The sequence below is a fragment of the Columba livia genome, chromosome 1 (genome assembly GCF_036013475.1).
Source record: "Columba livia isolate bColLiv1 breed racing homer chromosome 1, bColLiv1.pat.W.v2, whole genome shotgun sequence".
In the NCBI taxonomy this organism is placed as follows: Eukaryota; Metazoa; Chordata; class Aves; order Columbiformes; family Columbidae; genus Columba; species Columba livia.
The window spans coordinates 144,646,959-144,673,943 of NC_088602.1; the positions used below are offsets into that span (position 1 = coordinate 144,646,959).

At 38.9% G+C, this 26,985-nt stretch overlaps 1 protein-coding gene across 1 annotated transcript; it reads right to left on the reverse strand.

Annotated features, from left to right (window-relative positions):
* Positions 1-1,372: 1,372 nt before the first annotated feature.
* LOC110359281 (uncharacterized) lies at positions 1,373-26,101 on the reverse strand. Its single transcript, XM_065034811.1, has 20 exons — positions 26,089-26,101; positions 25,778-25,818; positions 25,509-25,545; positions 20,360-20,546; positions 19,459-19,875; positions 18,622-18,674; positions 17,736-17,872; positions 16,923-17,058; positions 14,474-14,515; positions 13,722-13,752; positions 12,686-12,736; positions 11,820-11,896; positions 10,541-10,727; positions 9,328-9,753; positions 7,336-7,382; positions 6,303-6,418; positions 5,291-5,411; positions 5,103-5,153; positions 2,867-2,897; positions 1,373-2,456 (listed from the first exon to the last, which is right to left on the reverse strand). Exons 4-20 carry the CDS (start codon positions 20,487-20,489, stop codon positions 2,416-2,418), a joined length of 2,094 nt encoding a protein of 697 aa, XP_064890883.1. The 5' UTR covers positions 20,490-20,546; positions 25,509-25,545; positions 25,778-25,818; positions 26,089-26,101; the 3' UTR covers positions 1,373-2,415.
* Between the last annotated feature and the right edge of the window lie 884 nt (positions 26,102-26,985).

Sequence of the window (26,985 nt, forward strand, 5' to 3'; positions counted from 1 at the left end):
TATTATCAGTTCTTTATGTTTTTGTGCAAATGCTTGCAAAATGCATGCAAAAATCATTTGCTTACAAGGCTAAGATAAATTGGTTTATGATTTATAGGAAGACAATCACACACAAAGCTTGATGATTCATAATAGGCTAAGCACCTTAATCACCTCTGTCTAACAGTATTCACATTTCTTCTGCTTAGGCTTAGCCTGTCTTCTAATAGGATTAAGACTTGAACAGTTCCTACTTTCCCTGCTTATGCTACTGGTATCCCATAATACAGCCAAGAGAGATCACTGTGGGCTTCGTCTTACTCTTTTAAGTGAATGGTTCTTAGAACACATAATTTGACAGTGACACTATGGCAGCATGGTGAAACAGTCACAAAAACTTTCTCAGTAATGCCACAAGCATATATTTTGTTAGCAAGTGATACCAACCTGTAAACTTTGGAGGAAAAAAGACACTATGTGCATATACACATTATGCGATTATTCACATTTCAGTGTCACTAGCATAGTATGACATTTATTTAAAATTATACTTTATAGCCATACACATAAAATAGACACAAATCAGTGATTTAAAAAGGCCAGTGTCTGACATATACGACCATCATCTCTGATAAGTTAGTCCTAGTATTATGCAGTGAGTTAGATGTAGTCTAACAATGTTGGCTGGAATCAAATGAGTCTTTCCAGAAGTATAACATTCTTTACAAACTTCTCCTACACAAGTTCTCTCTATGTCTTTACCAGAGGTGATGGGCATGCACTCAAAACAGACTGGGGTGCAATTGCAATGGGCATTACATTTCTTAGACTTCCATGGGTTTCTACATGACCCAGGGGAAGGTGTTGCAGTTAAAATGGGAGATGCAAAACTTTCTTCTTATTTGAAAATTAACCCTGCGTATGACTGTGAAGAACTGAGAGATTTTGGACTTGTGATACTATCATGTTATTTTTACATCCAGCTTTTAGCTCTGTAAAGGTCCCCTTATAGGATGCCTGTAGTGTTGCACACTCACACTTACATACAATGAGTGGCATGTCCTTGGAAATTACAGCTACTCTTCATGCCCTTGCTGCACACATGCATACACACATACACACTACCGTGCTAATCTGTACCAAAATCTTTTTCTCCAGCTGCCTTCTCATTTTCCACACTAAGCATAGAGCCTACATGTTTTCATAGCAGATAAGAGAGGGAAACAGTGAAATGAACAGAGGTTTGTATGTACCTTGAGTGAGAGAAACAAATACATGCCCAGTCACAGCAATATCCACTCCAACAAGAGTACCAAATATTATTCTCCTTGCCATTTGTTATGTGATGGTCTGTTCTTACCATCTCCAAAGGGAACACAGTCAGAGGACACACTGAAAACTGCTAACAATTTATTTACTTTTTTTAATGACATAACCTTCAATTTAATCCCATGTAAAAGACTTCGATGATCTCACTCTAAAGAGGCTATGTAAAACAAATAATTGCTGAAAGTCAACAAGCCACAAATAATAGCATGCTCACTATGATAATTTAAAAATCAATAGGATTCTCATAGTTGATTCTGGGTTTGGAGTTACCCTAGAAAAATCCTAGTATTGAAAGTGCAGTTGAGAGAGTCTAAAGGTAAGGACAAAAGCATCTGTTGGTGCCATAGTCTGTAAAGCCCTGGCTCATTTAGATCAAAATGATTTAGCCTGGAAAAATACAAAAGTACATTCCACATGAATTGGTCTGGTGTTTCAAGGACAGAGATCAAATTTAAATCTAAAACACAATCAACACAGCATGAAGACAAATTAAAAACAGGTATGCACCTATCAGAGGACATATAAAGAGGATCATGAATAAGAAATAAAATTAAGCACTATATTATACAAGGGAAGAGAAAAGGACCCATGAGCACCAAATACCCCAGGATAAGAGAGACAGGGCAACAGGGAACTCTTTGCTTTTCAGCTAAAAAAAAAAAATCACAAGGTAAAAAAAAAAAATTGAAAAAGAACAAATGAAATAAGTGTGAGGGAGGGTAGGAAATGGCAATAAATGAAAAGGAAAAATGCTCATTCAAATGCTCTGACTAATCCAAGAGAAGAGAAGCTGCAGGGGGAATGCAGCTGCAGAAAACAACCACTTGCCTTCATGGCTACAGACACCACACAATTACGCATGACTACCCTTAGAGGTACATCGAACGCAAATGCTTTTGGCCACAAACAGAGCAAATCCCTGTAGAGCACAGCAGAAGTAATAATAAGGCAAGAGGTGGCAGGGGGATTGGCATGGGGTGTGCTTCTGGAAGGGAGGAGGCACAACCAGAGCGGCTGCCATGGCAAGATGATTATCCCAACACCACTGAACATACTGAAGGGCCCAGGAGCGCTGGGTCCTAGAGGTTATGTTGACATTGTGGAGCTTTATTCTGGTTCACCATCAGCAGCAGCCACAGACGCCCCCTCTGAAAAGAAAGCAGAAGTACAGGAGACACTATTAGAAACACTGTTAAGGAACAACTGGCAAAACTGAGCTCTGTAACTGAATTGACTAGTTCATTGCACAGGGAGGGTTTGCTGACAAAATGCAGCATCTCAGTAATGTCAAAGAAGTAATTAGGTGCACCCATTACATCTTTTCTGCTTCCAAGTTTGTGTGAGCTGTCCCTGTTCCAACATACCATTCCTCACCAGCTACATAATCAAAATGTTCATGTCTTGGTCTTACGTTTAGCATGTCATGACCTCACTCATTTTAGTTTCTCCCACTTCTCCTCTGAGATGGTCATATTTCAGAGCCAGTCATAACTGTAGCTAAAAATTAATATGACTTGTCCTTTTCATACTTGCTATTATCTTATCGGTATGTAATTACCTGAAGGATCTTCAGCTATCCCTCCTGATTGCTGATAAGAAAAGAAAACAACACAATGAGTGGCAAACATATACAACATATACTACATATACTACCACTCCTACATTTATACAGTAACTGTATATAACTACTCCTACATTTATACAGTCCTAAAATTACATTCGGCACTTTGAAGGCAAATGCGAGGCTGATGTGGCCCCCGGATAAACTGAGTTTGATACCTGTGATATACACCATTAAACTGTATGAAAGACTTTTAAAAACAATTTTCTGATTTTATATTTCTATTTTATATTATCTGATGTGGTCTTTAAAATAAACTAAATCATCTAGGACGTACATTAACAGTGTGCTAAAAAAGCCTCTAAAAATCAAGCTCATTAAAAATAATCCGTGCTATGTTTTGATAAAGGAAAAAAATAATTCTACTTCACTAACAGTATCTCATATCAGTAAAACTGTATGGCCTTAGTTCTACAGAGATCTGTATGCACATAAACTCTGAGATAATTCTTTGCAAGAATGAAAACATGTAGTAGTCCCAGTGTACTCTATCTATTAAATACAGCTATGTTAACATAGTATCAAAATATCACCATTCATGGCTGGTGATATATAAATAATTCAAACTTAGATTTCCTGTAGCAATTCTATTTGACTGCATTAAACAGAATATCACTGTCTTATTGGAAAAGAAAGGTTCTGAATGGAATACATTTCCATGTTTTCATGTTGAATTCCACTTTGTGGAGAAGTTCCCATGCTTTTTGCCTTGTGGGCCACCATATGTTCTGTGTTGCTACTGAGAATTTTGCAGCTTTAAGAAATCATGAATTCAGAAGACTGCAAGCTGTGATGCTGCCTGCCTTGCAATACTTGTTTGGCATCAGCGTTCTTGGGCCAACACACGTAAGAAGCTTCTTCCCTTGCACTGGCATACAGATCATGCTGGGTATTTCACATTCAATCCTGTTCTGATCTAGCCAGTCTCAAGAAAAGTATTAAAAATGTCTTTACTTGGAAAAAAAAACACGTTTTGCTTAGCTTAGATTCAGTGATGAATCAGGAAAACACTTATAATCACCTGTGAATTGTCCTATGTTTTTAATACTGTCTCAAACTGGAGTGGACCTCTGAAGTTAATTCAGGGAGAGACAGTATGAACAAAAAGGAGTAAGGATTATCTGAAGTCAGTGGCCCCCAGCAGCACAAAGGGAGCTACCCATCTGCTCCAGCTAGGCCTTTACCTAAAGAACTGTCCATACTAATTGCTTTTACCAACAGTTAAATGTGCTACAGAATAGCAGCTTCAGCTGAGCGTGAAAGCTGCACGTGGGAGAACCTTACGAGGCCCTTTATAAGATAATGGCTATTTTTTTTTGGTTTCTACTGTGCAACAGCTAGATATTCTCTTCTTGTCAGTATTATCTGGACAGTTAATAATCTAAACTTTTCTCATTCTGTACAGTATTTTATCTTATTGTTCCCCTTTGTGTTATCACCTGGACGCATTACTTCTATGACAGAATGATGAAGATTTTAACAATGTTTATAAAGTACTTAGCACTGTCTCGAAGGTAAGAGCTACCTTGCTGGGATATTTAGACTGTAAGACAGGCAAGTATGTATACCCAGAATTTCTAGGGAGCCATACACGTGACTTTATCAGAACACAGAACCATAAAATAGTTTGGGTTCGAAGAGACCTTCCAAGGTCATCTAGTTCAACCCCCTGCCATGAGCAGGGACATCTTCAACTAGATCAAGTTGCTCAGAGCCCTGTCCAGCCCAGCCTTGAATGTCTCCAGGGATGGGGCATCTACCACCTCTCTGGGCAACCTGGGCCAGGGTTTCACCACCCTCATTGTAAAAAATTTCTTCCTCAGGTCTAGCCTGAATCTCCCCTCCTTTAGTTTAAAGCCATTACCCCTTGTCCCATCACAACAGGCCCTGATAGACAGAGGAACTGCCACAGCCAAAGTTGTCCCTATGTAGGTGGACAGGAAAGCAGAGCCTGTTTTGTGAGGCTGGAGGGCAGAGTGGGCCCCATCTACAGCTCCATCTAAAAGCTATGTGCCTTGGTAGGCAGGGCCTTCCTTGCTTTATGAAGGAGATGAAGAACACCTTTGTAAGCATGACCTTTCATTTCTTGTTCCATTCCTTGTCAGAGTGGGAGCAGCAAGCTCTACCATCTACACCCCCATGGGAAGTATCCTTCCCTGGGCACTCAACCTACCTCCAGTGGTGCAGATGAGCTTGAAGCTGGCAATGCAGAAGAGGGTCCAGTCTGAAAGGGTGAAGAGTGCACAATTACCCCCCCAGCAAAGAGAAAGCATGGGATTTTTAGGAAGATGTCCCCAGGGAGGGGACAAAGGAACAGCAAGCCTTGAACCACGGCTTTTAACCATCTCTAATATCACCTACATTTCCGTCTCGCAGAGGCCAAATGACTTTTGCTATATTCTTTGCTCGGATCAGTTTCAGACAGTCATCGCAGGGTCTACGTGAAGTGATGAGCTCAGCATTACTCAGGTCTCTCTCAGAACTGAAAAAATACAATATTGCCACAATTACAAACAAGGTGTGTTTGCAAGAGAAATTATTCCCCTTAGAATCTAGAGTGGGTTCTTCACTTTTTCCTCTTCTAACACTGGCCAAGGGATGTGAGTAAGGGATGTCCTGCCCATGACAAGCAAATACTTGCAGTATGTACCATGAGCCTGCCAACACAGGACATTGATCTAGCTACTCTCTGTGTACTCACAGCACTGTAAAGACAGATACTATGGTTTCTAAAATGTGTATCCAGGAATCATTTCACCACCAAACCATAATCACCTGAATATGGGAACAGGTGACAGCAGAGCATTCAGTCAACACACTGCCCACTAAGCAGTTGTCAGAAGAGGGACCACCAGCCAGGGACACGACCGCACACATTTGCTCTGTCAGTCTGCAGAGAAATTTCCAATAAGCAGGAAACTTGATGAACCTCAGTTTACATGTGTCAAGGGAGGCGGTCTGAGTCGACCACCCAGCTGCGATGCCCTGCAATTCCAACAGCCAAGTAATACCAGAGCCCGCACAAAAGCTCTGCTACTGGCTACTCCCATCTTCAACACATGTGAAGACCCGTACCCATAACGGGCTGGGTGTACATAAGGTCAGAGACAGGGGACCAGCAGGAACCTCTGACACTGTCACAGAAGTTTGCGAGGTGTATTAGAATACAAGATCACATGTACCCAGATCTCTGTAAAAAACAAATACTCTCAGTGCCTTTTAAGAAGAAATTCCTTTCTGTGTTATGCAACATCTCCTTTCTAGGCTTTGGAAATTCCCATGGTAGGCTAGTCAGAAAGCTATTTGTTCAGTACCGATGCACCCAACACTAAGCCTTGGTCTAATTCCTTCTAAATATTTAACGAGTTCCTACCTCATAATAATTGCATTAGCTTCTGCACATACAATTGCATGCTGGTCAAAATCTCCCCCCTTGCAAAATAAACTATTCATTGACCCTTTTGGATATCCACTGTAGCCAAGAGCAACCTAGAAAGAAATAACATATTAAAAAAAAATTTTAAAAAGTAATGTTCTTCTGGGACTTTTAGCTATATACAGCCTAATGTAACTCTTAAAAGCTGTTAATAACTTCAGTGAACGCTGTTCATTATTATTGAGCATCATCATTATTGAGCATCATCATTATTGAGCATTCATGTTTGGCAATACTTATGCAAATCTCCATTTCAAAACGACTGATTGTAGATCCTAATCATATAGTAGTATGATATGTGAAATTTCAGAAAATCATGAAGACTTTGTTCAGGATAAATCATCTTTGTTTCCAGAAATACGTTTTCCTATGAACATGAAATACACTGCTTATAAACAATCAACACAGGAAAAGTTCATTAAGAAATAAAAATTAACACGAAAGAGGCTGCTAAACATGATGTCATTTAAAAGATTTGGAAAATGTTTGCTATGTTTTCTTAGTTGTGTCCATTTTGGAAACATATAAAATAAGAATAAGCATGGAATTTCAATATGGCAATAGTAACAATGTCATCAGGAACATTAGCCCATTACTTTGAAGTTTAACAAATATGGGACTTCACCTCCTCTATAATAACTGCTGACTATACATTAAATAATTCATCAGAGTTAGGGAATATAAACGTTTTTCACAAAAAGTTGGTTTATGTTACTGCAACTCCACTAAGTTATTTTTCAAGGGAGTCCACATGATGTAAGTTAACTTTCTCCTTTACATGCATAAACAGAAGCCTGGTAAACTTTAGGTGCATTTCTTCTGACAGAAATTGGCTTTTTGAAACATTTCCATGCCTGATAAGTTATTACATAGCAATCTTACAAGTATTATTTTCATACAAAAACAGATCATTATTAGATATTTTTATAAGAATAGCACAATTTCCTAGACCACCTAAACCTCTACTTACAATGTCGTCCTCCTTGTAAATCACCGTTCCCACTCCATTTTTAGTGTCTGAGGATAAACAGGCAAATAATCACAGTTATGAATTCATACAATGTTATATGCAGCAAACCTGCTGGTCAAAAGGTGTGACATTTCTACTCATGCTTGCTGGTCCAGACAGATGCAGAACACACCTGTTGGAACAAAAGTTGCTGTTCCTTGCTCGACCGCTTACAGAAAATATTGAACCAGGTAAACCGCTGACAAGAAGGCTAACCAGATCAGAAGGCTAATCAGTGCACTTATCACCAGTCCTCGTAGCTCGCTGTCTCCTGCAGTCCATCTCCACTCCTTTATCTGTGCTCCTGTGTAGAAGTACCAAAACCATTGACCTTCCCCATTGCTGAGACTGGCATGCTTTCTATCGTTGCAGCTCAGAAGGAATTTAGAAACTACTTTCTCTGCCTGAACAGCAAGTTCTTTTAGACATTGCCCAAGGCACAGGCATATGCAATGGCATCTCCTGCCCAGGATCTCTTCCTCCCTCTTTTCCCCCACAAGAAGAACTAACCCCCAAAAAGTGTCTTTTGTGAGAAAGGAAAACTAGAAACTTTGCCCTTTCTGGTGACCCAGGGGAGTTGGTGCAGGTGTGATGCTGATGGGGACTAAGATACAGCTGGGAGCCATAAGACTCCACCATTCAATCTATGAGCAAGGAGCAACTGTTACGATGATTAAAATCAATCACAACCTGCAATGCTTTCTCTTCCATAAAGCAGCCAAACGCATTTAGCTAAGAGTAGGAGAAGTATTGGAAAAGCCTTGAGACAAGGAGGCTGAGGGGAGACCTTATCACTGTCTACAACTACCTGAAAGGAGGTTGTAGCATGGAGGGTGTTGGTCTCTTCTCCCAAGTAGCAAGTGATAGGACAAGAAGAAATGGCCTCAAGTTGCACCAGGCAAGGCTTAGATTGGATATTAGGAAAAAATTCTTCACAGAAAGGGTTGTTAGGCGCTGGAACAGGCTGCCCAGGGAAGTGGTGGAGTCACCATCCCTGGATGTGTTTAAAAGGCATTTAGACGAGGTTCTTAGGGACATGGTTTAGGGCTAGAGTTAGGTTACAGTTGGACTTGATGATCCTGAGGGTCTCTTCCAACTGAAATGATTCTATCATTCTAAATAGTAGTATGGATTTGGGATAAAGTAGAAAACACCTGCCACGCTTCTGAGTGAACCCTATTCTCAACCTACACAGGTAGGACCAAACAAAAATCAGCCTGATATCTCTGGTGTAAGCAGCCACAACCAGTCAGCCTAATGGCAGCATGAGAAAGTAACAGATAATTACATCCAGTTTTGTTTTCTTTCTATCTGTCATCGTAGCATTTCTTCAGTTTTGCAAACCTTTAATGCAAAAATAGGAAAGCTCATCAAAAACCAGCTTCAGAGCTGACAGCCTGCTGTTTGATGCCATGGAGAAACTAGCCCCAGCCAGAGCCTCTTGCAATCACCCTAAAGAGTTAGAAATCCCCACCTGGTGAGGAAGACAAGAGAAGCACAGTCTTCCTCTCCCTCCAGTTTAGCCAGCGGTACGAAAAGGACCAACTAAAGAGCTCTTCACTGTATTTCTTTGGTCTTACTCAGCCCTGGGCTTGTGCTGGAGCAACTCTCCCTTCAGCAAAGAAACCCCCATTTGGTAGTAATGATACATTCTGTTTTTGCTTAGGAAGATTCTTGCCCAGTTTGCAGTACTAGCGTTCTTCAGCTAACCTGAATATGTTTTGTAAGATAATGACACAATATGACTTAATTTTGTAACACAAGAAATACTATCGTGCTACTAAAGTTGGCTGGATATGCAGAGTTTCATGAATTAGCTAATAGAACGTAAAGTAATCAGTTAAAGATTTTTTTCAGTACATTACATCTCCAAGAACAGAATTAGCAAATATGTAGGATTTTTCTACACTGTGTGAATTGCTGAGCTACATTTAGTAATATTATTTTACTTACCACTTCTGGATGCTAATAAATCACAGAGCTGTAATGCATGGGTGTATTCACAATTCTTCTTTACAGTGGATTCTTTGTCTTCTAAGATTATTATTTCTTCATCTTTGCAACTTGCCAGATGTTTAAAACAATCCTCTGCTGTACTAAGAGTATTTTTATATTCTTCCAGTTCTTTTTCTTTCAGGTGTCCCAAGTTAAAGCGCTGTAAGGTAGCTTTATCTAATACAGATTCAATTTTACCAGCATCAGAAGGTGCTCTTCTGTTTGAATCAAGTATTTGCATCTTTCTTACATCATCTATTGTTGGTACATATGTCGCTGCAACAACATAGCTTTCCGTAAAGATGGCATCAACGTGATCCCTTTTGTCTTTTTCTGCCATGTTTGTTTCAATATTTGGCCAGTAATACACTTGTGAGACTTGTGCTGAATAAAGAAAATAAATATGCAAGATTAATATTATATATTAAATACAGTAGTGGTCCTTTTTTCCATTAATAAACATAAAGTGACATGGAATACTCCTAAGCAAGCTTCAGCTTTTCCACATATTTGTAAAATAATATTAACTTTTTTTAATAAACACATTATTTTCATAGTAAAAAGGGAACCTTTATATACAATTCGTGACTTCTTTTTTCCAGGTGATTAAACTTTTGTTTCTACTTACATTTACCAAATGGTAAAAATTATTTTTAAAAGACGCAGGAAGTAGAATATCCTGAATATCTGAGATACATTTCTTGTCCGATAAATGACTTAAATGAGAATGGCTATTTTCTTTCTTGTTTATATCTGGGGGTCAATTATGCATTATTTATTCAGGGTTTCCGCATCACTTGGGACCACTCCTTGAATTTTTTATCTCATTTAACAAGCATCTCTACAAGCTCTGGTGGCTCTTTTTTCATTTAATGACTTGCACCCTTCCCAATCAGTGTGTCAGTAAATATCAACAATTTGTACAATGACATTATGAATCAAATCTTAATATTTGCTAATAGTCACAGCTACCTGTTGTATAAGATGCTTAGCTACATCAGCTTCTGACAGCGATCTAAGCAATTCGTATAGAACCAACTGAGGAAAAATGCAGAGAGCAAAATGGAAGAAAACAAAGAGGAAGGGACATGACTGGCGTGATGAGGTTACCAGCCTGTAGGTGTGCCACATGTGCAGTCAGCCTAGGAGATACTTCAGTTCTGATACTGACCTTGAACCAGCAGTATTGCGCAATAATTGCAAGGCTTCCGAGACATGTAAACTTCACAGCCTTTCAGTGCATTGGGAAACCTTAACAGCACTTTTGGCACAGCATGAAGTTCCTTCGTTGCGCAGCCCAGGGCAATAATCCTTTTTGGCTTGCTTGCTTCGCAGACAACGATTCCTGCATTCCCAGCCTGCACACACAGACACAAATAATTGTACACGTATACAAATGAATGTATAACCATTCAGTGGGTCCATCCAGATCATGTGTGTGCAAAGTTATAGCAACCAAAGGATCCCACAGAAAAAGAATGCCATTTTTTGCAAAAGGACAGGGATGAAGCAGTCTAGAAAAGTGCTGATTCTTGGGGATTTTCAGTCACTTCTGGTATGTCTAAAGCACACCAGAACAACTCAGCTGTTCTATTCTAGATCAACAGCACAAGTACTTTGACTGGAGTTCAGAAAGAGGGAAGAGGTAGACCATTGGAAAGTCTGTAAATCTGTAAAATCATGGAAAAAGTAAAGAGACGCGTATCCCAACAGCTAGCCCAGCAGACGACCAAACAGGAGAAAGGAGTGACAAGGTGTAGTTTCAAACAAATGCCAACATTGTTCTAAAGATATTCCATGGTAGGAACCACCAGACATCTCTGTAGCTTCAAAACCTCAAACAGCATGATTTACCAAAAATTATTAGAGTCTAAGCATACAATTAGATTAAAATCCTATCTGTGGGACTGTGGTCCACAAGAGACCCGCACTGTGGCAGGGACGATTCCAAGGGAGTGCAGCCAGCAAACAACCCATGCCAGGACAGAGCCAGTCGGTAAGCATGGAGAGGAAATCTGGGAAAAAGCACCAAAGAGCTTCAGACAAACCATTACGCATACAGTTCCAACCTCCTACACTACCCATCACCTTACTGAAGGAATTGAGACCTGCTGAAAAGTAACCTATGGTGAAAACAAGGGAAGCTGAGACTAGGAAGGTGGGAGGGTAGGTGTCTGGCTTAAGTTGAACCTGGAAAAAAAATGGATGGAGGATGTTTACTTTGGTGTTTATCTCCTTATGTCTCACCTTTTGTTCCTCCATATCTAATTCAGCAAGCAGAAGTTTGTATTTATGGGCAATAAATTGAACTAAGCAAAAATTCCCCAAATTGAGACTGTTTTGTTCACAACACCAAGTTGGTAATTTAAAAAGATTTTTAAGATTCTACTGGGCACTTTTGGGTTTTTAGCCTTGATAAAAATGGATATGCTTGAGTTCAGTTAACTCACAGTTTCTGATTTTTTTTCCATATGCAGAGCTAAGTAAATGCACAATTCTTCTTTCTTCAGGTAAGGAAGAGGAGGATCTAGAAAGAAACAACGGAAAGAAAAGTTTATCAAGAGTCTTGGAGAAACGAGTAGATAATGTCCTAAAATTAGCAAATAAATACTGGTAATGAGATTGAAAGGATAATAATCTAGCTCTCTAGTCCTAGGTGAAAACTCAGGGAAAAAGGTTATAATTTCTGTGCATGGATCTCTTCTTTTTCTGTTTTGTGGGGGTTTGGTTTGGTTTTTTGTTTGGGTATTTTTGTTTGTTTGGGTTTTTTGGTTGGTTGGTTTTGGCCTTTGTTTGGGGTTTTTTGTTTGATTGATTGATTGATTGTTGGATTTTTTGTTTGTCTTTGGTTTGGGCTTGGTTTTATGTTATCTGCTCTTTTCTGCTGACATAGGAAATTATTTCTATTGACTTCAAGAAGGAAGAAGCAGCATATGAATACCTAATACATATATAAATATTATGCCTAACTCTAGTCCCCTATGTCATACTCTTCTTCAAAATGTCCATTTTTCAACTATCATTTTACAAAAACTTCAGTTCCATGGTATACTTTCTGCTAAGATTTCAATGACATTAGGTAAGACTGAAAAAAATTATACAGTTACTTTGACTTAAAGTAAAATTAAAATGAAGGCAAATATACTGCCCGAGAGACACATGGTAAATTCAGGTATCAGCTCTCTCTACTGTCTGATATCCAGCTCACTGCTTTCAGGACAATTGCAATTACTCAACCCTGTTTAACAAAATGAAATTAGGGAAACCAAAAACTATGAAGATCAGTGAAAAGTTTACTAAATTTATTTCAACTTGCCTTCATCATCCCTTCCTTCTGTTCTTCTACTGTCTTCTGAATCAGTAGATACTGGAAGAGAGAAAAAAAATGGTTGGATTAGGAATATCACCTAAAAAGAGATTACATAAAGTGTAGCAGTGTATCAACCCTCCTCCTCTCATTGCTAACACTGACAGACTATCCACTGTGAGCTGGGTGTTTCAGAAGCCGTGATTTGTTCAGGTTTTGACTGACAGGACACAGAGGTCCAGGCTCTGATACTTTATTCGGAAATAAACTGTATTAAAATGAGTGGGAATTGCCCAGATATAAAAACAGCTAACTGAATCTCATGTAGAAAGAAATATGGCTCCCCAATGTTGTTGGTGGTGACAAGGGGATTGGGTTTTTCTTATTGGGAATTTTTTCAAAGGTTGAATTCTACTTTTTTAACTTACAAATCCTCAAGGCTTTCCTCATGTACAGAGTGGCCAATACCTGCCCTGTCTCTCTCTCCTTTGCTCTCACACTCAGGATTGCCTCTTCTTGGCTTTGATACTGAGTCTCTGCTTGTTCATTTCTGTCAGCCCATCATCCTACTTATGTGAACTTCATCACCCTGGTTCTCACTCTTCTCATCGGTTTGATTTCATTCTAGAGGGTGTTTCCAAAAGTTGGACCTAATTTCAGTATATTTCACAATGGCAACCTGTTACAATTACATACAAATTACAAATGGTATCATGAGTTAGCAAGTTTTAGTAACCTTTTTATAAATTCTCTATGTTCCCTCCACCTGCTCTACAGACAACATCGAGACAATAGTTGAATCTGTCCCAAAAGCCTCTCAAAGTGTCTTCTTCCACTGAGTTCACCGTTGCCGTAAGTCATTAAACTTGCAGTAATTATATGCAATTTATAACCAGATTTTGTTGCATTTATTGCATGGTGCAAAAAGGACTTTAAAAAAAAATACTCAGTAACATAGTGTGCTTCTAAGTTTAAGCACCACATAATGCCAAAAGAAACTGGATAGAATAGTAACAAAGGACAAGGAAATCAACCTTAAACACACCTGCCGTAGGTTGAGTTCGGCGCTGTTTCCACTGGAAAAAAACAATCAAGCAAAAACTCAATGAATTTATTTAAAGCGTAACTGAACACTTATTCAGTACTTTCCATAATTTGTCTGCTCAAATCTGCCATTATATCTAACAGCTGTGAATCAATCTACCCTGAAGATTTATTGGGCCACTGGACAAATGTGGGTTCTCAAATTGATTCTTGTCTATTCTGCTTCTAAAGCTCTTGTCTTATAGAGGAAGACAAAAGTCAGTTACACAGCCTGCCCTCCTCTAACCATTTATCCAGTTCATCTGTAGCCTATAGCGTGGCCCAGTTCCCTTTTTTTCCCAATTCAGACTGCTCTTCCTCCATCAGATGTATCTGATAGTTCTTGAAAAGTGAAGCAATGCTTTTCTACATCAACTGCTTCCACTTCTGACATGCTTTCTGCTGGCTGAACTATTTCCTATGACATCTGGGAGTGACTGGCTCCCAAAACTACTGATGGAGTTCAAAATAATGACTGAAAAGCTCTGATGTGTGAATTCAGGTGAATATATGTTTACATGTCATCAAATGGTTCATGAACACTCGAAGTATTTTAATGAAATCTAATGAACATGCACTTGTTAACAACAGGAAAAAAATAAACAAGACAAACCAGGGGAATGACACATATCAAAGTAAACTATTCTATGCTTTTATAAAATAAATATTAAAAAATACTTTTTAGTAGTACAACCCCGAGATATGCAAACCTACCTCATGATAGTCAAAGTTTTTCTTTAAATCATCTAGGTGACTCTAAAAGAAAAGAAAAGAAAACAAAACAAAAACTTGAAAGCAAACAAATAAACCAGGTACTCACAGAATCATGGAGGTTGGGAGCCACCTCTGCAGGTATCCAGTCCAAACCCCCTACTCAAGGCAGGGTAAACTAAACCAGATCTCTTGGGGTCATGTCCACTCAGATTTTTAGTGTCTACAAGGACAGAGACTCTACAGCCTCTCTGGGCAACTTGTTCCAGTGCTCATCACCCTCACAGCAAAAAGGCTTTTTCTTCTGTTTTAGTGAAATTACCTGGTTTTCAAATTGTGCCCATCACTGGGCAGCACTGAGAAGAGTCTGGCTCTGTCTTCTTCACTCCCTCCCCTCGGGTAGTTATACACATGGATAAGATCCCACATGAGCTTTCTCTTCTCCAGCTTTATCAGTCCCAGCTGTCTCAGCCTCTCCTCATATGATGCTCCCATCACTTAGTCATCTTCATGGCCTTTAGCAGGACTTGCTCTCATATGTCGATCCCTCTCTCTTGTACTGGGGAGGCCAGAACTGGACACAATGTCCCAACCACAGCCTCACCAGTGCTGAGCAGAAGGATCACCTCTCTCAACCTGCGGGCGATGCCCTGCCTAATGCAGCCCAGGAGGCTGTTGGTCTTTGCCTCAAGGGCACATTTCTGCGTGCTAGTCAACTTACTCACTGGGGCTTCCAGGTCCTTTTCTCCAAAGCTGCTTTCCAGTCAGTCAGCCCCAGTCTGTGCTGGGGTGTGGGATTCTCCCTCCCGTGGTGCACAGGCTTTGCACTTCCCTTTGTTGAACATCATTATAGAGTCCTGTTTTGCCATTTCTCCAATCTGTCAAGGTCCCTCTGAATCAACCACCTGGTGCACCAAACACTCCTCTCAGTTTTGGATCATCTACATACTTTCTAAAGGGGCACTCTGACTCTTCATCCAGGTCATTAATGACAATATTAAACAGTTTTGGTCCCACTATGCACCCCAGGCATAACACCACTGAGGACTGGCCTCCATCTGGACTTTGTGCTGCTGATCACAACCCTGTGAGTCTGGCAATTCAAACAGTTGCCAATCGGCTTCACTTATCTAGTCCACACTTCATCAGTTTGTCTGTGAGGATGCTGTGGGAGATAACATTGCAAGTCTTGTTGCAAGTTGTTGTAAGTTGTTGCAAGTTGTTGTTAAACTGTTGCAAGTCCAGATCAAAAACATTCACTACTCTCTACTCATCCACCAAGCCGGTCAGCTCAACATAAAAAGATTTCAGGTTAGTGGGGCATGTTTTCCCCTTCAGAAATCCAAGCTAAGTACTCCCAGTCACCTTCTTGACAGATCTCATGGTCTTGTGTGTACGCAATTTCCTTAAGTATTCCATAGCCAGATTCTACTCTACTGAGGGTAAAGCTTCATTGCTCCACATCTTCCCACTGGTCTTAAGATAAGGGATGCCTGAGGGCAAATCTTGGCAGTAAAACCCAAGGCAAAAATGACTTTGAATACCTCAGCCATGCTTGTCTTTAAAGGGGTAGAATTTAATCTGGAATATGGACATGAACTAGATACTTGGGCCTGAACCAAGACTGAGACTTACTCCTTCAGAAAGATTTTTCCAAAGCCATACACAAAGTGTTTGACTTCAATTACATCCAAACAAATCCTGTTAAGTAATTAAGGGACTTCCCTGAAAGGAATAATACTCCGTTGCAAACTCAGAAAAGACTTGTTCTTTCCACTAAATGGAGGGCTACATCTTGTGATGGAGCCAAAAATACTTTGTTTGGCACAGAATTGTAAACAGTAAAGCCAAACTCATCAAACACTTCAAATATGAGAATGTGAGACTTAGAAAGAAGACTGATGGATTAAAAATTAAGTGTATTGCAATGCAGGACAGAGGCACTCCTTCATATTGGAGGTCTTAATGAAGCATGCCATAGCTTTCCTCAGTATTTATGTTGAGGTTTCCTGCATGTAGCAACCAAAACACATATCCAGTTTGTCACCATCATAATAGTTCAGGCACAACCAGAACAAGCATTCAGATGCAAAATCAGGAAGCATCTCAGAGCTCTGATATATAGATGCAACTAAACGGGAGGCTGGACTTTCACAATGCAAGATCCTAAAGTACATAACTTCCTCCTTTTCTGACTTTAGAAGTAACTGAGTGTACAGATTTCCAAGGCAGAAAGCAAGCCATAAAATTTCAGCTGTATATGAGTATGAAGAGTGAAGCATCTCATAGGTGATCATATACACATATACATATTTCCTCTCCTGTATAAAAGGGTAATAACTGACAGGCTTCTCTGTAAGTCAGCTATAAATAAACTGACCTTCCTGCCTCCAAACATATAATTGCATTATGAAAATTAAAAAAATAATTAAATAATATTACATGTGCATACTTTTTCACTTTGTTTGGATGATTCTTCTACACAATGAATTGTTTTTATTTTCATATCCTTCAGAAGGTTCTGACAATCGTGACAAGGAGGTTTGGTGCAGTAAAGAACATCAGTCTCTTCTATTTTGGGCTTTGATCTGAAAAACATACGCATATGCACAATTAATTCATTGCAAAGCTAAAACTAAGCATAAAGTTTGCATTACTTTCAAATAAATTTAGCATTTTAATTGAAGACTATTATTTCAAATTAGATTTATCTCTCTCTCTTCCTCCACATTAGGATTTCATCTTGATTTTCCCTTGAAATATCTGATCTTTGTTGCTTCCTCTGCTTCGGTGTATATGAAAGTGCTTCTATGCTGAGCCATGTGGTTTTACAGGCTAATGATTCTCCAGCTATTGACAGCTAGAATCGGAAGGGATCTGGCTGACTTGACACTACTCTTGCTAGCCTAAGGACCACCAAAAAAGGCTGCCAGACAGAATGCTGCAGACTATGTCTTTCAAAAACTGTTTAGAGCTTCATCACAATGAGATTGGGTGATTATTCTGGCAGTATGGGAATACAATTTGGTACCACAACTTTCTGGGGATGGAGGAAAGGAAACACACACATTAAAAGGTTGACGGTAAGCTCAGAGCTGTAAAATGTTGAGTCTTTGAAACTGGATTAACAGGTGAAGAACAGATGGAAAAGTCAAAGAGAAAATCCATGGTTAGTCACTGACTTGTTCACACTACACACTATTCACATTGATTGTCATAAAGAATGCCTGCAAAGTCACTCCATTGCTAGATTTGTAATAACAACCTGTATAGCAGAACATTTGTTTCAGCATGGAGAACAACTCCTCGTTTTGCAAATCCACGTGCTTGGCTTTTTCTCCCCGCGCGGGGTAAGTTTGCATATAATATGCCAATGGGGTATCCATTATAACCTGCCCCAAACTGCCAAAAAAACAAATGAAATAAAATAATCAAAACTTAACAGACTCTTCTAAACATCACCAACATTTTAACCACATACTAATGCAGCTTCAAGCCCTAAATACTTGCTGTCTATATATTCCTAGATACACAATCACACAGAATCACAGAATTGACTGAGTTGGAAAAGGCCTCAGAGATCATCAAGTCCAATATACAACTTCAAAGTTTTGTGGCTATTTATATCAGCTTTTTAATCAGCTTTAACAGTTTGCCACGATCATCTTACCATCCTGTCATGTTTTCTGTTTTAATACAGTCAAGAGCTAATTTTGCTTTTGCTTCCATTGAGGTCTTTGTACTCCATCAATTTCATCACCATCTTTTTGTCTCTCTCCGTTTGTTAGAGACTTAAGATCTGCCTTTTAGTGGGCCTCAGAGATTATTTTTGTGAAGTTGAATTATAAAATATTATTAGTAGTATTAGCATATTTATTATGGGAGAATGTGTCCATGAGGGAAATTTGCCTTCTTTACATGTCTATAACTGAACTAGTCACCCTCGACTCCATTTCTGTTCAAGGCACATTCCAGACTCTGGTTTGGGATGAATGACACTCTAGATCTTCACCAACCATAAAGGGGAGCCAGGGCAAACAGCTCAGAGGTAGCAATCCATACTGCCTGTGTCTACATTGGGTGAAACAATCCGCACCCCTTGGAGCACCGAATAGAAATTTAAAAAGTGTTGGAGAATTCCATCTACTTACAAAATATCCATCCTGACTGTAGAGAACACACCCCACACCTCGGTGTGGATCACCTTTTAGAAGAGAGAAAGACTTTAATGTCACTTAAAAAACATACTTCTATAATACTAAAAAGTGTATTTTACAGTTTAGCATGTATTGCTTTAATGATATTGAAATGGAAGCCACAGTGACTGCTTATAGGTTGAAAGAATTCCTACATCCCTACCTTATCAATTTCTAGACAGACACCCATACACAGTAACACAATGAGCTATAGCTATTATCAAGCACAACAAATGTCATATTTCAGAAGAACACAACAATTTAAAATCTAACTCAAGGTACAGTTACTCTTTGATTAGTAATTGCAGAGCATTAACTTGATACAAAATCCTGATAACAGAATGTAAAAGGTTATAAATACATCAAGATATTCCACGGATGAGATTTGCTGTAAGTGCAGCTAGGCACATTAACAACATATCTAGAATGCGTACCTTAATACACTATATGTATCTAAAAAGTATTGTTCTCTCCCCCCAAAAGTGATTAAGTGACAAAATATTTTTTCTGTATATCTATGATATGCGTTTCCATCTTCTGTTTTAGGTTTAAGTTCAGTATCGCAACAAACATTATAAACAATAATACTCAACATCAGTGTAGTAAATACATTAAAGAAAAATATTCTAGCAGTTATGTTAGGAAAGCATGCCAATTTCTCTGATACCCACATATGTTGTGAAACATTTACTGTAGCTGTATCAATCAACAACAATGACAAAAAAAATCATATACAGGAATCTATCCTTTATATTTTGTTACTATTCTTTATACACTTTCATAATAACTTACTAGATCTTGCTGCTAAAAAATAACAAAGCTGCAAAGCATGCTGATGAACAGCATCCTCTGGCCTTTTTTTCTCAAGTTGGGAGCACACCAGTAAAAAGTCATAGCAGCGTAAAGCATTTTTCATCCGCTTGACAAATGTGTCTTCACAGCTATGCATGTTAAACAGTGAACAATATTTTTTAAACTCTTCAGTTTTATCATCAAGCAACTTGGATTCGCTGTTTGGCTTTCCTTTGTATGGTATTTTTTTTGCAATCACTTTCACAGTTTCAAAGCTTGCCATGGGTAAGAGAACACTGCTACTTGTATGACTTTTAAGAAGCACATGGTCACTTTGTTGAATATCTTCCTTAACCTCTGACTCATCTCCTTTTTTTTCAGGAGCCGTTGGCCAGTAATAGACTGAAGAAACCGAACCTGGAGACAAACACTGAAAGTTACTTAAAGTGTCATACAGTTAGGTGGGACATTCAATTCAAATGTTTTTTGGTTAAAAAAGTGGGCTAATCTTCTGTTGCATTGCAATTCTGTGGACACAGTAGAGACCAAAGCATATATATTATAGTTACCCACAGAGCTTAAACCACTTCCACTGCAATGGGGCCTGAATTGAATGTAGAACTATTGCAAAAACTGGCACTTCACTTTCATAAATGACCTCCCGTCATTCACCAATCCTTTCCTAAGCAGGAAGTTGCACTTATTTCTAAAACACTATCTGCACACGCATGCATACACACACACACACACACACACAAGGATTACTTGAACAAGGAGGGATTTATTGGACTGAGCCATGTACAACATTTTTCTAGGCATGGTGCTTAATGGGGTCATTTATGAACTTCTTATTCAGGTAGAACTGCAGTTAACATAGATTGATTAAAAATGTATTATATACCTTGAATAAGGAATGTGGTACAAGTTGTGCATGGTTTCCTTGACAAATACACAGTGCAGTTACGCAAAGAAGAGGGAAGACAGTGAATAATTTGCTCTATGGCGTGCAACCCAGGTTTGGAGAAACTCATGGCTACAATTTTCTGTACTCTGTCTGATTCGCATATTACAATCCCAGTCTTATTGAACTGATGAGAATAAAACAGAAAGATTACTTTTCACAGCAGATTTCATTTTACAAGCATGCATGCATTATGCAGATACAAAAACACACTATAGGTTTTGCCACACTGTATTACGTTACTGGTCTGTAGTCCCACAACCTTTAGATCACAGCTTAACTTTCTGCAAAGTTAATGTAAATATAGTACAAATGGAATATTTTTCTATGCATTAGTTCTCAAGAAATCCAGCGCTGCTCCAATTAAGAAGCACATGAAATCAAAACCAGAATCAATTGGAAAGATCAAACTATAGATTTCTAAAACAGTCTCAGAAGTGTTTGTTTCTTTTAGCCAAATTTCTGAAGAATAAAGGCACATACATATATATAACTGGGTTCTTTATAAACACTGTGGTACAGGGAAAAAAAAATTGACAATGGTATTAAAGTTAATAATGAGTATCCAGATTATTTAAATCTGCTGTACATTCTGCTGGTATTCTAATGTTCACTGTTGCTATAATAGCGCAAAAAATAAATCATACTGTCGCTGGATACAGCCCTGCTACAAGGCTGGTCGATGCACCACACAGTAGTTGAGATTCAAAACAGAAATCTGGAGGTTACCTAGTGTACCTCCCTGCTCAGAGCAGGGACAACTTCAAAATTAGATCATTCACTTCTTACTTAAGTAACAGGTTTTGTCTTCTCTGTCACAGAAGTAGTTGGCATAATCTATTCTAGGTGATCACCTGTGGATTCAGCTGAAGTTCAGTAACTCCCGTATGCAATGTCTCACTGAACACAGGACCTCCTCCCTGCCTGCCCCAGTGGATGCCTGCATGGGAACTGAACACCTTATGCCATTTTTCAGAAAAGAACGGCAGCTTTGGGATTCACTAACATGTTTCAAAAAGACTGTAAACATGTCTTCCCCTCTACTCTGCCCTGGTGAGACCACATCTGGAATATTGTGTCCAGTTCTGGGACCCTCAGTTCAAGAAGGACAGGGAACTGCCAGAGAGAGTCCAGCGTAGGGCAACAAAGATGATGAAGGGAGTAGAACATGTCCCTTATGAGGAAAGGCTGAGGGAGCAGGATCTCTTTAGCTTGGAGGAGACTGAGGGGTGACCTCATTAATGTTTACAGATATATAGAGGGTGAGTGTCATGAGGATGGAGCCAGGCTCTTCTTGGTGACAACCAATGATAGGACAAGGGGCAATGGGTACAAACTGGAACACAAAAGGTTCCACTTAAATTTGAGAAGAAACTTCTTCTCAGTGAGGGTGCCAGAGCACTGGAACAGGCTGCCCAGGGGGGTTGTGGAGTCTCCTACTCGGGAGACATTCAAAACCCGCCAGGACGCCTTCCTGTGTAACCTCATCTAGGTGTTCCTGCTCCGACAGGGGGATTGGACTAGATGATCTTTCAAGGTCTTTTCCAATCTGTGATTCTGTGATTTCTCAAAGAAATAGTAGCATAAAGCAAAGCAACAGAGATCTATTACTAAGCATCTGACCAAAGCAACCATCTGATGCATCCAAGAACCTTTTCATAACAGTAGACTAAGTATCGGAGACGGCAGCTCAAAAACTAACACATTTAAGATACACTTGCAGCTCTGGAAACATGCCATAGCCTATTTTCATTCTAGCAATGAATGAGAAAAGAGATATTTTACATTTGATCCTAGTGCAGAAGAATTTACCGTAAATCTGGAAATGAAAAGTAATTCAAATAAAAATTATGATGATATGACACATAGGAAAGGATGTTGTAAGAACAGAACAAAGATAATGACTTCTGAAAGGCATATACCACCAAATTTATGAAACTCTTAGGAAGTATCTTGGAAAAATAATCTGAGGAACATGACAGTCTCACTAGAAAAGAAACTGGAGTAAAATATCCTGATGTAAAGGAAATGTCAGCAACACCATGAGACCATTTAGGTTGTACCAACAGAAGTTTATTAGTCTGAAAGTTAAAACCAGAATCACAAAAAAAGGAAGCAAAGGTAGTATGAAGAATGAGCTTAGAGGAATAGTATAGCATGTACAGATAGAATTAGGAATACTAAATTACTGAAAAAATACAGATGCTTCCACTAGTAAGAGATACAAAAGGCAAAAAGAAACGGGTATTTGCAAAAACACAGGAAGAAAATAAAAAGAGGCACAGTCACATTACACAACAGGAAGGGAGAGCAAACAAAAATATAGAAAAGGCTACATTGCAACAAGATGAAACCAAAACAAATTAAAGCAAGATCCTCCTTTAGAAACTGAACAAGCAAATACAATACAGAAACGTATGTGAGCCGTAAAAGAGTCAGGAGACTATTGTGAACTATACAGCTCAACAGACCAACAATACAGTGTTACTATTGACCTCCGCCTAGGATAAATGTTTCCAGGAATCACATGGCTGTGGTTACTCAACATAAAGTAGTGTCGTATCAGGTTTTTGTCCTACTTCACTTTAAGAAAAATACAAGCACACTGGAGAATCTAGGGAAGGAATCCTAGAAGTTTAAAAGAAAAACAAAACAAACCAACCAGCCAACTAAATAAACGAACAGCAATCTAGGAGAAAGACTGAAGCTTGATGTGAGAAGGTTGAGAAATTGCTCCTATAAAGTGGTTTGAAGATCAGGTTAGACAAGTATCCAATAAGGGTGGTGTAATTAGACTTAATCCTCCTTTGCTGCAAGAAAATGGATTAGGTCATTTTAGCCCATTTCTGATTCCACTGTTTCACATTTGAAGCTGTTTGTTATTAGTAGATTCCATAACAGATCAATTGTTTATAAAATCAGAAATATTTAAGAAGTAGTTCCTAAACTTTTTAAAATTGTAACTATCACTGTTACTGTTATCTGCTAACTTTATCACTGTGTAGTATTTAATCTATAGGTTTATAAACCATTGTCAGATAAGCTGGAGAAGAAAAGCTTTCCAGACAAGCAAAACAGTGTGTGGAACTGAAGATAAAATAGTCAATATTTTTGTATTCATAATTAAAGTTAAGCTATGATCTATTTTAACAGTGCAAATGAGAACATGAATAAATGACAAAATGGGAATTTCAGTTACTTCTTTCAAAAAAGCAGAATGGTCCTTAGATTGTCAGGGACCAATGTGGCTGTCATTAAACAACAGTCCAAGTCTGAACTGCAAAGTCTGTCACTCTCATCCTGCAAGGAAAGGATTAAGGAGCTGTGCGTAACAAGGTGCCGCTGCTACAGCTGCTCTTAGCACAAAGGTTTCTGTTTCCTCTCGCCTACTGACTGTCGTCCCCAAGCTGTTCCTTACATGAGTGAGTTCACAGTTCTGCTGAATTGCACCTGAGGAAGACTCAGAACACTGGAAAAGCCTGGCACACAAAAGGCAGAGCATGCTGGGCTTGCTGCTACCTGTGGCATGCTCACTATATAAATGGGCAGAAGTATAAAAATGTCTTCAGAGACACTCACATGAGCAATTGTACTCCCTGAGTTAAAAACGACTCCAAGGAGGAAACACATTACCACTATTCACGCTGTCTAGTACCATTTATAAATATCTCAAGGGTGGATGTCAAGAGGATGGGACCAGACTCCTTTCAGTGGTGCCCAATGATAGGATGAGGGGCAACAGGTACAGACTGAAGCACAGGAGGTTCCATCTGAATATGAGGAGAAACTTCTTTACTTTGAGGGTGACAGAGCACTGAACAGGCTGCCCAGAGAGGCTGTGGAGTCTCCTTCTCTGGAGACGTTCAAAACCCACCTGGACACATTCCTGTGTGATCTGCTCTGGGTGAACCTGCTTTAGCGGGTAAGCTGGACTAGATGATCTGCAACTATGTGCAGGTTCCCAGGACCACTGGGAACAGAAACTGAATCTGGGTCAGTACCCACAGAAAGGACAGAGGGAGGCCAACAACTGAACATCATTTTATCCGCAGCTTTCAAGTAGGCAAAGCAAACACAAGACAGTGACACTTTTCCCTGGCAATCTCCTCCTGTTCCATTACAGGGTTCACTAACAATTAGGGCATGTTGGTATGCCTCAGTGATACGACATAGTGATGGGATGTAAAAAAATGGTATTAATTGATGCTTAGGAATCCAGTATCCTTCTGTAACTTCATCAGATTACAATGAAAAACTTAACAGCATTGATTATTACCAGCAACTTTTAAAACCCAAGACTAGAATGGACCACCTAACTCACCAGATTCACTCCACCACAAAACGAGCAATCGCACAATAGAGGTTTATGTTGTAAATGTTTGTTTGATGGATGCTATTAGATATTTTAAAGGATAATTCTTAGTAAAATAAGCAGTAAAAACATTTCCTAGCCATGACAGCCTGCTACATACCTCATCAGATGGGGCATGACACTCTGGAAACTCCTCCATAAGACGAGCTAGAAACATATACAAATCTTTCTTTTCTAAGCGCATCCATGGACGCATGTCTGAACAGGTCCAAATAAACAGGTCATAATTAGTAGGCAAATTCAAGTAGAGTTGTGCTTCAGAAAACATATTGTTGATTGTTTCACTTTCGGTAATATGGGGAACGAAGGCATGGCGTTTGGGTAAAGGAAGACAGAAATATAGCAGATGTATTTGTTTATAGACTGTACACACAGATTAACTGTCGTAAAAAACACTGAAATGAGATAGGGAAAGGTTTATGGTGGTGTTGCCTAAGGAGTGCACCACTTACTGCTAAGCAACATTGAGCTGGTTAACAGCCATGAAGAATTACCACCACGCAAATAACAAATCTAATAAACCCCACAGCAACTAATACTCAAAATAAAAACTCTGGGCTGTGGTTAATCTCCTGCTGCTCACTTTACCTACCAAGAAATAGTCAAACTTCAGTTGTGATGCCTTGTTTTTGTATTATAATATTTTGTGATGCTAAGAGATGTACCCATTTCAGTTGACTGTATTGAGATGATTAACTGAAGCAAAGAGATACAAACCAGTCTGCATGTCTTCAGCTCTAGAAGGTCTCCACTTCTGAGAGAAAAAACAAAAAAAAAAGAAAAAAAAAAGAAAAAGAAGTCTTAACTTACTTTTGAAGCAAAGTAGTGTAGTAAAGAGAATATACATGCACGTGTGTGTGTGGATATACCTATGTATATACAACCATGTAACTTTTAGTTGTGTTTATTCATGTTTTAAAAAATAATAAACACCTTTCAATGCACATAAATGAAAAAAAAAAAAAATATAAGGGAAAATGTGGTACCTTGTATTGCCGATGCCTTTCTTTATGCCAGCACAATAATTCTTCAGAAAAACAAAAACAATTCATACCATCTCTGGTAAGTATGCAACTACCAGTCCAGTGACAAAGTTCTTCACAGCACCTTTTCTTATAAAACACCATTAGCACACACATAAAATATTACCCATTGATAGACACTTCATCAGTTCAGTATTAGCTCACTGATGATAAACGGACTTAATTTTTCTGCTTTCATTATTTTCCACCAAGACCTGATTTTCTCCCATAACATTTATCCCCAATGCGATAGAACAATTTTGTACTCCACTTACCCACTGGTCTGCTAGCAAGACGTCTTCAACAACGGTAACTTTCAAGTGGCAAAACTAACGCCTTTATATCTTCCTTCTCTCCTGTGAGTCATAGTCCTGTACTTTTTGTTTCATCTTTGACACTGCCTTGGACCCACCCTGTCAATATTTTTCATGCCATGTGGGGATCAAGTTTGTTGAATTAGAGAAATTGATCAGGTCAACTAGATGTTGACCTATAACCGCTAAGCACAGATAAATGCTCTCCTTCCAACTTAAAATGATTAATTAAAATACAGATTAGTATCAGTATCATTACTTAGCATTCCTCAAATCTCTACTAAAACATCTCTGGGCTACATGAACTCAACGGTAACTGGACAATCTAAATACCTCCCCTTTTATGATGTATATTCGCCTCTGAAATACAGCCTGCCAATACTCACCTCTGTAAATTATATACAAAGCAGGACTGTCCATGATTGGAATGGCTTGTTATAAAAATTATATAATTTCTCTAAAAGATTTAGTATTATTTTCCAGAGTCAAAGATGTTGTTCACACCTTTTTTTGTTGTTATTTTGTTACTACTAATTTCTACCTACTATAGTGCTTTAGGGAAGCATCAAAGCACATGAAGCATATGGCATTTCCAAACTTTTCTCAGTTTCATTTCCCACTGTCACTAAATTGTTGACTCATTGTTTTGTTAAACAAAACAAGGAAGTCAGTCAAAAGGAGGTGTGAACAGTTCTGGAAAGTTCTAAAAATATAACACCACGTTGTTTTTCTCATGCAAGCGGCTATTTCCTCGAAGCAGCATGTGATGGGTGCAAGCGCCCTCTCTGTGCTGCCATGCCCGCAGAATTGGTTTACTTTAACTAACAATACAACTGGGAAGAACAAGGAAGTTCATGG